This window comes from Fukomys damarensis, unplaced genomic scaffold (assembly GCF_012274545.1).
Source record: "Fukomys damarensis isolate Sample0158 unplaced genomic scaffold, DMR_v1.0_HiC HiC_scaffold_30, whole genome shotgun sequence".
In the NCBI taxonomy this organism is placed as follows: Eukaryota; Metazoa; Chordata; class Mammalia; order Rodentia; family Bathyergidae; genus Fukomys; species Fukomys damarensis.
Window position 1 is genome coordinate 55,696,696 of NW_022900942.1, and position 16,232 is coordinate 55,712,927.

Consider the following 16,232-nt stretch of genomic DNA (forward strand, 5'->3'; position numbering starts at 1 on the left):
AAAAAAAAAAAAAAAAAAAAAAAAAAAAGAAGAAGAAGTAGCTCTGTGTCTATCCAGCTTTGTATTCTTGAGGGGTGTATATCTGGGACTCTTGTTTCAACATTTTTAAACAGGAGGCTGAACTAGGTTGTCCTGGGGATGCTTCACTTCTAAAAGTATGGTTAGCTGTTGAAGAAAGCGATGTAACAGTTCGGAGTGACAGAATACTGACCTAGAGCTTTCCACATTGATAATGATGTGCTCCTCTTTTTAGTCTCTGTTTATCCTCCTTTATGTGGGTTCTCAGCTCAGTTCAGACTTACGTGGGGAGCTTTAAAAATGATAGGCGCCTAGGCCTCATTCTCGGGCACCTGACATGACTGGGCACGGGACCCCTGGCATCGGTGTTTTTTTTGAAAGGTAGCCTGGTGGTAAGAATCATCACCCTGTGCAAATGACACGGAACACAATAAGGCACAGAAGGCAGGATGTGAATAAGCCAGCAGCCATGTGTGTGAGGAGATGGGATTTCAGACCTTGATTCCGCTTCGCTTCTAGTTTGCTCTTTTCCTTAAGATCTCTGAGAGCATAGCCTAACATCAATCCCCATCACACTCAAGACCGACTACAAACTCCTTCTCCTGACTTGTAGGGCTCTTGGACATGTGGTGTCTGCTGTTCCAGCCTTATTTTTCAGTCAGCCAGACTCTACACATCAGTGAGTACGTAACCACATGGCAGGATATTTCGGGCCGCCAGCCTGTGCATCTTCCCCATCCCTCTTCCTTACCTAACCTTACCTCCCACCACTACACTCGGCCTTCAGGTCAACAGTGCGCTTTCTCTTTCTTCCTTGCCAACCCGCAGTTGAGCGTGATGACTGTGTATTCCTGTGGTCTGTTCTACACATACACTGAGTGACTCACTTGATCACACTGCACTGGACCTGTGCTTCCAGCCCCACGGACTGCTAAATTCCACAGAAGCAAGGACTCGGGTTTATTGACCTCACCCCATCCCTGCTGTGGTCAGTCTCAGCAAGTATTGATGGAAAGAATAAAGGCATAACTGAATAATTACACAAGAAAGAGGGAAGAGAAATTCTTAAGGAACTGAATCACAGTAAATTAGAGAAACCAAGCCCTATAAATGAATGGATATACAAGAAAAAAATCTTAAATGACTCATACTGAGCCAGGCAAATCAGCTCCTAGCCCTGTGCTCTCTTCTGCTTGAGGTAGTTCTGTAAAAGTGCTGTGTGCGCCAAACTGTGCCAAGAGGGGGAGCCAAGGCAGGAAGCCAGAGCCGCTGCTCTCCTAGAGGAGCTTCATTTCTGCTGAAACTGGGCCCTCCCCTATTGGCTCCATAAACAAGAGTGATCATCAGATTACAGAGCAACAAAGTAGAATGTGCTAATGCATATTTTATTGAAAATTTATAGTCCTATTAGTTAATGAAATATTTACAGATAAAATGTGATGTATGACATTTACTTCAAATTTATTAGCTGGACAGAAGGTATCCAGCTAGGTACGAAATAAGATTGGCCAAGAGTTGATATGTTCTGAAACTGGCTGATGGTCATTTAGGGGTTCATTCTTACTTTTTCTGCTTTGTTGTAAGTTTGAAATTCCCCCAAATAAAATGTTTTTCTAAAGTAATTACCATGGTAATGATCAATCTTTTTAAAAAAAATGCGGAAGGAAGTCTTTCTCAGCATTGCCACTTGTTTCGGTGAGTGTAAAAACAACAAGAAAAGCCCAGCCATACGTTGTCTGGAGCCAGCTTGGTCTCGGTCAGTTGGAAAACAGGAATGTTCTCCAAGGTTAGTAAACTGTAATCAGTTCCACACAGTTTTCAAGCACCAGAGTTTACACATCACTGCAGTTTGATTTGTAACTCCATTCACATGTCCACAAGAAATACAGCCTTGTGATTTCTCCATTATTTGCTTAGCCAGACAATACTTTTTCCACTGCACCATCGGCCTGGTCTTAAAAAAACCACCCAAGGACACCATTTTATGATGAAGGCACTGCCTTCCCTCCCCTTCTGCATTTCCACAACCCTAAACGTCCCTCCTTTTAAAGCTGGCAGAAGTCGGCAACTCTAGGGTTCCTTTTATTATTTCTAACATCTGTTGCTTCAACTTTTTCTTCTCTGAGAGGCCTTCCACCTCGGTCTGGAATGAGCATTCGTGGCCCAAGTGTCCCTTTCCAGTTCTCTCCCAGTTTTCACCACAGTCCTTCCCCACCAAGCTCCCACAGTGCACGGAGCCTTTTCTGGCCTAAAGTGGTGCGCGTTTTCCGGCCACCTTCCCCACCCTGGACCCACAGCCTTCACTTCCTCCTCTCACCAGAGCCCTTCCTCTGGGTGGAGCCCTGCCCTCTTCCTGGTCCCTCCGGAGCGCTTCTGGCCCGCCTGGCTGGAGGTCATTGCAAAGGTTCCGGCTGCACAGCCTATCCCTGGTATGCACTCGTTGGGGGGCTTGGCGACTGCGCATGCTTCATTGGGGCGGGGAACCTGCAGCAGGGCCTGGGTCTTGCTCTTGTCCCCGGTAGTCTTAGCGAGGTTTCTGTCTGCTAGTGAAGCTCATTCCTTCCTGTTTGTTCTCAGTCGATTGCCCTTGAGTATCCCACTTCCTCCAGCCATTGCCTTCAGATATGGCAGCTACTTACTTCTAGGGCTGCAGGATGAGCGGGCTGTTCTGTTGCTCAGTCTCCGTTCAGATTTCCCTCCTGTTCTTTACATCTTTTTTTTTTCCCTTCCCCTCTTCTCCCCCTCCTCTTCCCTTCTCTAAGTGAAGATGCCTTTGATTGCATCCACGCCCAATTTTTTGTATCTGCCAGAGGTCATTCTTTGTTTTGGTTTTTCCATCCTAAAAACCATTTCAGTGACACGCCTCCATTTTAGTAAAGGCCTGTAACAATATATTCTGCCAAGGTTGTTCTTCTCTCTCTTAAATCCTGTTCCTAAGCGCCTGCAGTCTTACAAGAGCTGCTTTCATAGAAATTTCTGTTGTCTGGCTTGGAATATCTTCTCCTGATGGATACTTTCTGAGCTCAGAGCCCTGAGAAAGGGCTTGTTTTACAAAACAAAGTGAGACAATTTTGTGGAAGAAATGGTACACATGGAAGTCGATTCATTCCAGTTATAGCTAGTAACTGGCCAGGCCTCAGTCCCGTTCCACACTCTTCATTCCTAATTCTTTTACCCATTCACTCAGTATAGATTTATTAAATCAGTCATACAGTCTCTGGGTATATTCAAGTCTACATTTGAAAATGAACGTGCATCTAAGACTGGAAAGCATAAGGACTATTTAAGAATAAAATACTTTTCATCTCTATTCTTTTACTAAAGCAACTTAAGGTCATACTGATTTATTCCAGGCACCTAAAATAATCTGTATAGGGGCTTGAACTTCACTGTAAAGTTCTTGCTCAACAAATATAGGCAGAAACAAAAACTAGATCAAAAGCTTTCCTTGGCTAGTGGTACTTCTTTTCATTCCTATCAGTGTAGGAAGCTTCTTTGAGACCAGTGCTGCTTAACTAGTTGGACAAGTTATTCCCCTTTTCGAGTCTATTTCTTCATCTTTAAAATGAGGCTAATAGGTTTGTTTCATGTATAAGTGCTGAGCATAGTATAGTCATCTGGAAAGCAATTAATATACCGGCCCTTTATTCCTGTCAACTGTAAATTTATCATGTTATTAACCGAAGAATGAGATGTTTTTATAAGAGGCAAACAAGTCTCATTCTTTCCTATCCTAATCAGATTGTCCTGGAAACACTACAGGTAAGTAACTAAGTATATACAGGTTCCTAGCCTACCACCCGTGTGACCGATGTGTCAGTGAGAAATGAATGACTAGGTAGCTTGCAGTGAAGACTCCCAGGATGACTGTAATACACACCCTGGATAATCACATCCAGTTCATGGAAAGTTGGATGAAAACACTAGCTCAGAAAAGTGTATTGAGATTTAGAAAAAGAACCCTACCATTGCTTTCTTCTTTGCTCATGCTACCTTCATATGGGAAATGAGTTTTTAAATCATCTTTAAAAGATTTTTTATTGAAAGAAAAATTCATATGACTTTCTTTTTTGAAAGCAGCTTTCCTACCTATTTGTCATATTTTCAGAGGGGTAAAATTATTGACTTAAGTTAACCACTGTACCATTTCAATATAATACTAAAAACCCATGATTTCAAAACAATTTTTAAAGCAGTAAAGTAGCATTTCAAATCAGAGATGGACTTGTTATGAGACCAGCAAAAGCTTTTTATTAGAAAATGGAGCCATTTTTCCTGGACACTGTGTCACGTGCCTATAATCCTAGTTACTCAGGAGGAGGGAAGAGGAAGATCATGAGTTCAAGGCCAGCATGGGCAATTGTAGCAAGACCCTGTCTTTAAAAAACAAAAGAAAACAAAAAGGGTGTGAGGATGTAGTGCCATGGTCCAGTACTCCTGGGTTCAATGCCCATTACCCCACAAAGCCATTTGCCTGCTTACACTGTCAATGAAAATTAAAACGAGACTTTTGGTAAAGGAAGTGATTTTCTGGGGTGTAAATTCCATTTTCAGATACGTGTGCCATTAACTAGCCTGCTGCTTGTTTGTAGAATAGACATGACCACTTCCTATAACTGCCTATATAATGAAGCATGTAGGTTCAGCCTTCCTTAGTGGCGAATGATGGATAAAAAATACTTTAACTGTGTCGCATTATACAAATGTTAACTCCGAAAATGAGAAAACACATATTGAGGATCCCTCTTTTTAAAAAATTTACCCATAGTCAACTTGAATTCCAGAACTAGGCCACATTTTGGGGGTGGTCAGATTTTTTTTCTTAATGATGATGCTTGGCTTTTAATAATTCTTTTTTCTAGGCCCAGGATTTAGCTCAGTGGTTCCACTACCTGCCTCACAAGCACAAGGTCCTGAGTTCGATCCCTGATACCAATAAATAATAAATAAATAAATAAAATTCTTTTTGCTAAGACCTAAGAAACTGGACTGTATATTGCTAATGGAAAACATATGAGTGATATTTTATTTTGTGTAATATGAATGTTAGCATATTAGCGTTACCTTATTTTTAGATGTTTGGGATTCATTCATGAGTGGGTAAAACTCAGAAAATAGTTTTTTAAAAAACAGAATTGCTTTTTAAATCGAATCTGTTTAGAAGACTCTGTGGAGCAGTAACATTTTTGAAGTAACAGAGAAGGCTGTCTTAAGCAGCACAGAGGAAAAGACAAGATCTTCCATTACAGTGACAGCACTTTGCCATGATGATCATGTCAGGAACATTTTCTTTGCAAGTGAAAGACCATGAATAAAAGAAGGTTTTTGAAAAAAACCTGAGACTATTTTGAATCATCCAGTTCGAAGATATTTATCATGCAGGGACCAGCACTTCTCAGAGAACCGTAACTATTTAAGGGATGATTTTTCTTGACTGCCATCTGCAAAAATACTACCTTTGACAGTGACACAAAACTAGAGCTCTTAGCCTTAATGGCCAATTGATCTAATTGTCTTCACTCTTCCCTTTTTTCTACCACAGGATCGGAAGACTTTTTGATGGTACAGAGCCCATTGTTTTGGACAGCCTCAAACAGCACTATTTCATTGACAGAGATGGACAGATGTTCAGATATATCTTGAATTTTCTACGAACATCAAAACTCCTTATTCCTGATGATTTCAAGGTGAGGGAATCCATGTTAAATTAACAATCTGGGATTTGCTTTGATGTGCTCCAAAAATATTTCTACTCCTAAATTTTTAACATATACTAGTTCCAATAGAGACGTTTGACTCTGACGTAGTTATTCTGCCTTCATCATATAGATTAGGGTCATTAAAGCTTTACATGACCAAAAAAGGTCACTTTTTATTTAAAGAATTGAGTTATAATTCATTTTAATAAATTGAAAATAAGTTGATTAAGCTAGCTAGACAATAAAAAGAAAACTCCTGGGCCGGGATTAGCTCAGTGATTCCGCCACCTGCCTCACAAGCGGAAAGTCCTGAGTTCAATCCCCGGTACCAAAAAGAAAAAGAAAACTCCTTAGCTTAATGAAGCCTTTGACTCTGAAAAATTAAGAGCAAACGTTGAATTAAATTTTAGAAATATTCTCTTTAAAGTTTGTAACGAGTGTTAATGTTGGTCATGCTAAGGTAGTCACCACCTTGCGCTGGTAACTCTAGACAATGGAATGGGACTGGGGGAACAAACAGAAAATATCACTGCTAAAGAGCATATGTGAAAATGTGATTTTTCAGCTGGTAATGTTTCTCTGATATGAGATGCTAAGGAATCAACTGAATAGTATTAGGACTGATAAGGAATTGAGTAAAGCGCCTGACTGCAGGATGAGCTGCGAGTGATGTTACAATCAGTCGTTGGTCTTATATCTAGAGTCAGCCATACACTATAATGGGGAAAATACCAAAAAAATTACATGACCTAAGAACAAACCTAACAAGAAATAGACAAAGCCTGATTAAGAAAACCGCAAATCTCTTCACACAAATGTAAAAGAAGAGTTGGCTACATGAGAACACATTTTGTGTCCCTGGACTGGAAGCCTCAAGGTTGTCAGTGTCTCTCACCCAAATCATTCTATACATTTTCATTGCAAACTCATCTAAGCAATACATTTTTCAAAATGAGATTTGAATCCTTTATAAATTTTGTATAGAAGGAAAACAAGCTTAGCAATAGCTTAAAAAAAATTCCTATGGGTCATAGAATCGGTAGTGACCGTGGGTGGTGGTAGAGATTCCTACCAAATCCGAGAATACTCTCAAGCAGTGCTGACTGAAGTGTGATTTAGGCAGAGCTGAAATGCACAAGTAGATCGATGGAGAAGAGTAAGATCCTGAAACAGACGTGTGTGTACATAAAAAGAAATTTAATATAAAGTGTTATTTCAAACCAGTGGAAAAAGTACTTGGTACTGAAACAGCTGGGAAAATTATAAAGCCAGAGCCCTATCTTGCATCATAAATTCATAAAAATTCCAGAAATAAACCTAAAAACTAAAGGTATTAGAAACTAGAGGAATTCCTAAAAGTATAATTTTGAGGCAGAAAGGGCCTATGTAAATATGACTTAAACAAAATCATCATATGGTTTTGAGACTATTTTGAATCATCCAGTTCAAAGATATTTATCATGCAGGGACCAGCACTTCTCAGAGAACCGTAACTATTTAAGGGATGATTTTTCTTGACTGCCATCTGCGAAAATACTACCTTTGACAGTGACACAAAACTAGAGCTCTTAGTCTTAATGGCCAATTGATCTAATTGTCCTCACTCTCTTCCCCCCAAAAACCATCTTTTAAAAAATCTGTAAAGACACCAGATACAAATAAAAGTTATCAAAGTAGAAAGAGTATTTACAAGAAAAGGTGAGTGTTTATCATAAAAGAGCTCCAAAAAAAAATTTGTCAGAAACATACTTACAACTTGATGGAAAAGTTTCTAGCTATAAACAAAATTTTCCCAAAGGGAAAAAATAAATATTACCAATAAATATTTGAAAACAGTTTCAGTCTCTCTAATATAAAAAATAAAATGGGATATTCTTTTTTATCCATTACATTGGCAAAAATTGAAAAGATTGATGATATACAGTATTTAAGCATATACCGTGTGGCAGGAGTGATAATTATCAAACATTTTTGGAGAGCAATTCGGCGGTAGCTGTTAAAATTTCAAATATACATAATCTTTGGTCTAATAATTTCATATTTATTAAATTATCTTTCACATATATTCACAAATATATATTTGGAGAAGATTAATTTATCTGCTACAGATAAATCATTCAAGATAAGATGCATGAACAATAGGATGTTTATTACAGATATGTTTATAAGAGGAAAAACTAGACATGCCTAAAGAAAAGCTCAACAATGGCAGATGGTTACAAATAATATAAAATACTATGGAACAGTTTCAAAGAATATAGTTCATCCCTATTTATTGATGTATTGTGGTGGATTGCAAAAATTTTGTTATTCAGTGAAATACTAGGTCACAGAGGCAGGCAAAAGTGGGTGAAGTGGGGAGGGGAATGATAACAGCACGCTGTGTGCGTGCGTGCCTCTGCCAAAATGAGACCCATTAATCTTTATGACCAACATGTACCCATAAAAAAGACGGGAAAACAAAAATAATAGTAAGTTGCAGAAGGATATGTTCACTGTGCTCCCATTTATGTAAAAAGCCACGTATGTGTGCACACAGACACAGAGAGAACAATCCAGAAGAGTAGATCCCAAATGAACACAGGGCTCAGGGGCGCCCATCCATCCTCTCATTCTGAATTTTAAGCAGTGGGGCAGGTGTCAAGGATTGTTAGTTAAATGGAAAAGAGAACACCAAGGACTTAGATTGTATGCTCACGTATTTTATGTAAAAACAACTGTGAGCGTTTGAAAAGAAAATCAGGGAGAGAGTAGTAACCGCAGCTAGCCATGCAGGTGTCCTGCAGCCCTGAGTGCACCTGAGGAAGACGTGCGCTGCTCACCAGCCGGTGGCAGCCCCCAGGGCCTCTTGGGAGTGCACATCTCATGATGCCGAGTGTGATTCTCGGATCTGAAGACACAAGGGCTTGGGTTGTGCAGTGTGGCTTCCAAATGAAAGTCAGCTGCTTCCTCAGTGATTCTGTCTTCCACACTAGGAAGGGAAGCGTTCTGAAAGCCATTTCCAATAGGGCACACCCCTCCAGGGGCAGCACTGCTTAGGGTAATGTGTATGCTGCGTACAGTATTTCTCTTTACATGTCAACGTTTGAATCTCTCTCCAATATGTTCATCTGTGCCTCTTTCTTAATAATAAAGTTTGGGCAGATTTTCGCTGTCAGGTAGGAGGTGGATTAGAGATTAGACAAGGGCCTGTTGGTCAGTGGCGGAAGCGAAGTCTCCTGCCTGCAGCCCTCTTGCTGGGGACAACTATACTCTGACCCCACTGCAGAGGACGACAACGGGGTTGAAATGACAGCTCCCAGGACAATGGGCCTGAAGAGTGCAGGTTCACTTCCCACAGCAGCTGCAGGTGGGACAGAGAGCTCAGGAGAAGGTCAGGTCTGCCCCAAAAGCAGGAACAGGCCCTGTGACGTGGGAAACAAAGCACCAGTTCCACTGGTTAGAGCTGGCGCTACCAGTGCCAGGCACACACCGTCAGATCTGGACTTTCTCCCCTTCAGGAAGAGAAGTCCACAGAGAAGGGAAGTGTGATGTGCAGAGGCGAGGGACATTTGTTCTTACTTTCCTAGTTTCCTAGAGGGAAGGCAGTAAAATGGGGCAGAAATTTTCACTTTTAGTTCTGTATATGTTAGTGTGAATTTTATCCACTTATTAACACTGAGCGGGCATCCACCTATTAACTAAAACAATGAAATACAGCCGGGCATAGTGGCACATGCCTCTAATCCCAGCACTCGGGAGGCTGAGGCAGGAGGATCACTGTGAGTTCGAGACCAGCCTGGGCTACATAGTGAGTTCCAGGTCAGTCTCAACTACACAGTGAGTCCCTTTCTCAAAAAACCAAAGGAAAAAAAAGCAATACAAATTTTAAGTGAACTTGTCAAAAATAAAGTCAAATGTTCATGGGTAAAGACATGTGGATTACTAAGGGAAAGGCCATAGAGTTTTGCTGTTGTTTGCGGCTTGAGTTGAAGAAAACCCAGACTCCAGGAAAAAGTTTAGTTCATGCAGTACTAAAGTCACCCTCGTTTTTTAGGTGTTTGCATTTCCAAATGCCCACACAGGATCCCTCCCTGGAGAGCTCACTGGTACCTTAATGTAAGTGCCCCACTCTGGTAGCCTCCTGATCTGTGCCACCACCACCGTGAAATCCACCCCTCTGCCTGCGTCTCCTGTCTCAGTAGAAGATGCCAGGAGCCACCTGCATGCCCGGGGCAGGCAGCTGGGGATCATTCCGGTGTTTCCTCCTCTTTGCTCCCTGCACATGCTCCACTGTTGACACCTCCCGGATAGTCTCAAATCAATCCCACCTCCCTAGCCGGAGGCACAGCGGCTCTCTGGACTACAGGGAGGGCTTCATAATTGGTCTCCCTTCCCTGACCCTTATTCCTCCCTCATCTGCTCTCTGTGCTGAAACCAGGAGACTTACTTTAGTAAAACTTTTCTATTTTGAGATCATTATAGCCTCACGTGCACTTATAAGAAATACAGAGACTCTTGTGTTGTGCGGGTCCCCTAGTAGTGACATCTTGTGAAAACCCACGGCACCATCACAACCAGGAAGGTGACATCAACACGGCCACGGCCCAGGACAGCGCCATGTGCACAGGCTCCTCCTGTTGCGCCGGGATGGCCATGTTCGCCTCCCTCTCTCCGCCTCATCTCCCACCCTGTCCCAGACTAGGTGAGCTTCTCCCAAGGGACACAGTCCTACCAGAAGCTCCAAGGTGACTTCCCCTTGCGCCCAAGCAAAGCACCCCATCCTTGTCAGAACCCAAGTGGCCCGGAAGGCTCTGGCCGTGCCCCCTTACCCAGCTCTTCCCTGCACCTGCCCCTCACAGCTCTCCCAGACCCTCACACACGCCATCTTCTTGTGTCCCCACCACAAGAGGCTGTTCGCCACCTCTGTCGTCTGCCCGGTCCTTCCCCAGGCTCTGTTCACATTCAGGGCTCAGCTTACTCATCAACCCCCAGGACGCCTTCCGGGCCCAGGTCTGCCTTAGGTTTGCTACAACCCGGATCCCAGGTGTGTGTGATTGTGCACAATACGTTTGTGGTTACCTGTCGGTTAGGTAGCTCTGCCTATCCAGTTATGCAGTAAGAATGCTTTCAGCTGACGGAGTCAGAACAGCCAGCGACTTAAACGGAAACCAGTTTTCCTCGTGTAAAAAGTCAGAGAGTGGCACCGAGAGTGGCAGAGATATCTGCTCAGTGATTGGCTCTCTGTCTTGTTCTCTTGCACCCTCGGTGTTCTGCCACCTCAGAGTTACAAGGTGGGTGCCATAGCAACAGGCAGGACAGAGACAAAAGTCTCTCCCTTCACCCGAAGTTCCCACGGAAGGTTTCCCCTCTATGTTTCAACCAATGGCAAGAACTAAGCCTCTCCTAGCTCCAGGGGAGACTATAAGTGGTGTTCTTTGCTTGTTTCAAACTCCACAGTGAGAACGGTGAGCAAGGGCTGAGGGTTGGAGGTAGCTGTGAGGAATCCGCCGGCGGTGCCCATCACAGCAGCTCAGCGCCTGCCCCGCGTGAAGCGTACTAGAGTTTGTGGCCCGAGCGAGGGGGAGCAGGGGAGGAGACCGATGGGGTGAGTCTCCTGACACTGGGCTCGGACTTGCCCGGCTCGTTCTTGCCTGCTCGTGCAGAGTCCTCAGCTGGACCTGGGCATGTTGTGTCTGTGACTGAAGCCCCGTACTGCGCTGTCAGCCTCTCACGCGCAGGGCCATTTCTATGTTTTTCTAGAGGACGTCGTGTGCTAGATCCATAATTGCTTGATATTAATTAACTGAAACAAAACAGAAAAGGGACCAAGAACCACAAGAGGCCAGAAGCTAAATAGATGTACCAGTTTAGGAGCACTTGCATTAAAATCATACAGAAGCAAACAAAAGATACACAACAGGTATGCATGTAATATCATCGCTCTAAGATACTTATCAGGCTGGTCTGCTAAGTTTAATTCCATATTGAAGAAATGCATGAGACAGACACATTTGCCTCTCCAAAATCACGGATGATATGTTGAGTATTAGGATTAGAAAATAAAAATGGCCGTTTGTGTTCAGGAGCAGCGAGCTGCAGAAAGCGCGCGCCTTAGTGAAATGCTCTGCACATAACGCCATGCAGCGGGCCGAGCTTTTCCTCCAGAAGCACTGCGATGCCACGCGGAGGAGGAAAACTCTTCCCACGGAGCCTGGCTGTGGACTCATCCAGTCCTCCACCTGCCTGGATCTGGGACAGCTGCTTCTCTGCACCTTCGCTGCTCCCTGAGGGTTCCAGAGCCCTCCGAGACCTGATGTTCATCGATTCTAAGTCCCGAGCACACCTTTAATCGGCTGAAGATTTTAGCTACAGCTCAGGCTGTGGGGCGAGGGCACCAACAGATGTCAAGAGAAGTGCACATGTCCCAGGGCCTTGAAATGCTTCCTGCAGAGCCTCGAGGTGACGGGCCATGAATGACAGGGCATCTGGGAGCTGGGAGCAGCGGCAGAAGCTGTGCAGGCGGTGGAGCTGCACCAGCTGCATGTGGGCTTTAGGTCAGCGCGTCCTGAGCAGTACTGGGGGGCTTGCTCCTCGCCGGAGTTCTCCTGGCCCCGGAAAAGGATATGGCTTCTTCCATGTGAAGAAGCTCTGTTACCCGGCATGCTTCTCTCTCCAGCCACTGAATGTAAACAAGTTTATGCAATCTTTTTTTTTTTTTAGTATATGTGCTGCCAAAGCGAGCACAAATTTATGCAATCTTGAAATCAGCATGCTGCACCCCTTAAAGTTTCATTCCGTAAATGTGGCATCTGAGCTGGATGTCCATTTGACAATGAGGATGATTTCTATTTCAGAATACTATTCAGGTAAAAGACACTGCAGAACCTCTCTGCAGTGTTTGACTACGGCCAAGGCTGTCCCTCTCCCTCAATTTCCCCTTTGTCCATTTTTATTTTATTCCCGACATATAAGCATGCACACCCGTGTTCATGCATGCATACCCTCACACATACACAGTGCAATTATTAGTATACCCAGAGTCTGGGGCTGTGGTGAACCATAAAAGGACCATACAGGGAACCATAAAATTCTCTCTAGCCTTTTATTTGACATACCTTCTTTACTGCATCCTCTGTGACGCCAACATCATTTATAGCCTCCCCTTATGAACATCCACCATTCCTGGATACAGACAGATATGCTGCCAGGCCATCTGTGTTGGTCAGTTTCTCATTGCTGGGACACAATAACCAACCCCTGAGATTTAAAGGAGCCGAGGTTCATCTTGGCTCACAGTTATATGTAGCCCATGGTCAGCTGGCTCCAAGGCAGATTGGCATGGCAGTTGGGCATAGCGGAGGAAAAGCTGCTCACCTCATGGCAGCCAGGAAGCAGCAAGCAAAGGAAGGAGGCTGGGAGGAGAATGGATCCTTCCAGGTCACACCCCCACTGGGGACCCATCTTCCGACAGCAAGTCAGCTAGAGCATCCACATGACTCTATCACCTTCCAAACACACGAAGCCTTTGGGGCCATTTTAGATCTCGTCCCTCACACAGTCTGTAACTTAAACCTATTCCTGACTGTTCAAACGTCTAATGACATTTTAGTTCTGCAGAAGAAGTATACGTACATTGTAGAAGATAAGAAAATATAGACAAAGCAAAAATTTAAAATCTAAACAGTAAATTTCCACCATTCCAATTGTCAATGTTCAAATCTTAATGCATAGCCCTCCAGATCTTTTTCTGTGCTTATATTGGACAGTAACGATCTACTTTTCCATTTTACTAAAATTTATTTTGTCTAATACTGTAATCCACAGTCATATTTTCCTGGCTGACCCCAAAATGTCCTTTACACATAGTTTTCTCAAGATACTATCCAACCAAATAGTGAATCATGTTATGGCCCATAAACCTTTTATTATCTGGTATGATTCCTGTTTATATGATTAGTGGCTAGCTTGCTAAGGAGACTGGGCTAGTTGTCCTGTAAAACGTCCCACCATCTAGCCTTTTCTGCTTGCCTTCCACACGTAGTCTATCTCCTGACCTTCTGTAAGTTAGAAGTTATATCTAAAGGCGTGATGGGTTTAAGTTAAACACTTTGGTGAGAATACTTGTCTGGTGATGTGCACTTCGTGTTACATCATGGGAACAAACGTGAGGTCAGCCTGCCACTGGGGGAGCCAGGATTGACCCTCAATCTGGGTGGGTGACGTGTTCCTTCAGCTGCAGCAGCAGTGACCTCTGCCAAGCTCAAGAACTTTTCAACCTCGGTACTGCTAACATTTGGGACCAAGTAATTCTTTGGCGTGGGGCTGTCCAGTGTAATGTGGGATTTTGAGCAGTATCCCTGGCCTCCCACCACTTAATGCCAGTAGCATCCCCTTCCCAGCTGCAGAAACCTTGAATGTCTCCAGAAGAAAGCCCTGGAGAATCAAAAGTGCCTCAATGGAAACCCAGTAGTTCAGTTTGAAGACAAGAGAAAGGGAGGACGCATGGGAGATATTCACTAGTCTATCTCATAGAATTCGTTTGGGAAATTCCAAGTCAGTTTTGAGGACCTCAGTTGTGGGTATTTGGGGGCTTCTCCTAGACCCCTGCTGTTAATATGGCTCTACCCCAGCAATACCCGGGGTTTCTTTCCCTATCTTAGCTCTACAAGAGGTCGTCTGATTGGCTTGGCTTCATGTAATGTCTACTCTTTAACCAATCAGCTTCAGCAGCACAGAAGAGGCTCCTACACATACGCTCATAATGGTTAGAACTTTCTTAGAGAAAGCAGAGTGTTGAGCAGGGGAGACTCCCCCTAAATTTTTTTCTCCATTACCTGAAGGAGTGTCGACTTAGGATAGCTGCCCAGCCCATACCACCTAGGATTTTCCTCCCCAGTCCAGGACTGTCACTGCCTAGTATTCCTGCCCTCGCCCAGCCATATTTCCTCAGAAAAAGGACCCCATGCAGCAGCCAAGGAGGAGGCGGTCAGGGAGAGTCAGAGCAGCCAGCCCCAGCCCAGCAGCATCAGAACAGCATTGGAGCCCCGCCCTCTCCGTGCACCACACATCAGGCCTAACCGTCTCAGGGTAGCATCTGTGTGACCCACCAACCCAGGGTGTTGCTTTAAAATGCAGATAACCCGCCTTCAGTCCAGCCATCAGCACCCTGTCATCGCCACCTATTTGTGGGTGGGCACAGAGACAGTGACAGGGTGTGAAGAGACACTTTGCTGCTTCTTCCATTTCCTTGAATGGCCATCAGGATAAATCTTGCACTGGATACTGTTGCCCCAGAAAGACAAGAATATTCAGCTGGGTGTCGGTGACACTGAACAGGGGTGGGGGTCTCGTGCCAAGGAGTGGAGAGTGGGAACAGAGGCAACTGAGCCAGCCCCAGGCTTTGCAAAGAAACGAATACCAGTCCAACAAAGGAATGCAGAGAGAGGGCAGGGAAGATCTTCGAAGGCCTCAAACTCCAAAGGCTGACAAAACTATGGTGGTCACCTCACTCCCATGGTGGGCAGCAATCTTTAAAACTACGGAGAAGTAAGTCCTGCCAAGGTCTGTCTTTCCTTTCCGTGAGTCCTGCTTGGAGGTCATTTTGGAAATGTAAAATAGGAGATTCTCTCACTCCCTCCGCACCCTGCCTTGCTGATCATACCTGACTCCTGGGCACGTTCAGCACAGGGGTTCCAAGAACAGGGTCCCACCATCCTAAGTGTGTGTGACAAGAGGTTCCAGAACTCTGGCAGGTGCTGGATACATTCCCAATAGGAAAATCCTCTGTGTGCGTGGTATCTCTCTGTGTTTTAAAGCACAGTTTTAAAATGAATGAATGAATGAATTGAATGAATGAGTGGTTGAGTTACCTTCTGAGCACAGGTATATATGTCAACAACAAACTTTAAGTACTTTAGGAGTTAAACAAGCCTTTGAACACCTATTGAGGCAGTAAATGTGTGATCAGCTGAGTTATGACCCCTCAAAGTCCCAGGCCCCAGGCCCAGTGACTATGTTACCTTATATGGCAGAAGGCACTTGCAGGTGAGATTAAGGACCTGAGTTGGAGAGATTGTCCTGGACAACACAGGAGGGCCTGTGTGATCACAGTGGTCCTCAGAAGAGGGAGGCAGGAGGCTCAGAGGTAGAGAAGGCAATGTGACTGTAACATTGACATGATTGCTGGCCAGGAATCAACATACCCCAGAGCCTCTAGAAGCTCTAGAAGCTTCTAAAGCAGGAGGCTTCATGGCTGCCCAGTGAGATCCATTTTGGGTGCCTGACTTCCTGGCCTGTAAGACAATACATGCGTATTGTTTTAAGCCGTCAAGTTTGTGGTGATTTCTTACAGTAGTGCCAGGAAGCTAATACACTGTGCATTTCATTTTACTCCCTCTGAGGAAAATGTTTTCTGAATTCTATATATTTGCTCAAGAAGTAAATTTTGAAACACAGCCCATTTGCACTTTGGAGTCCGTCCATGTTTACCTGGAGCTTGATCATCCTGCCTCAAAAAAAAAAAAAAAAAAATAA

The 16,232-nt window shown here is 44.0% G+C and overlaps 1 protein-coding gene across 7 annotated transcripts in view; it reads left to right on the forward strand.

Moving 5' to 3' along the window:
• Kctd1 (potassium channel tetramerization domain containing 1) overlaps positions 1 to 16,232 on the forward strand; it is a 190,507-nt gene that overhangs the window by 165,033 nt on the left and 9,242 nt on the right. For all 7 annotated transcript variants that reach the window (XM_010643553.2, XM_010643588.2, XM_010643579.1 and 4 more), the window contains exon 3: positions 5,561 to 5,705. In XM_010643553.2, the coding sequence (XP_010641855.1) occupies positions 5,561 to 5,705 (145 nt within the window). The remainder of the gene's footprint in view (positions 1 to 5,560; positions 5,706 to 16,232) is intronic.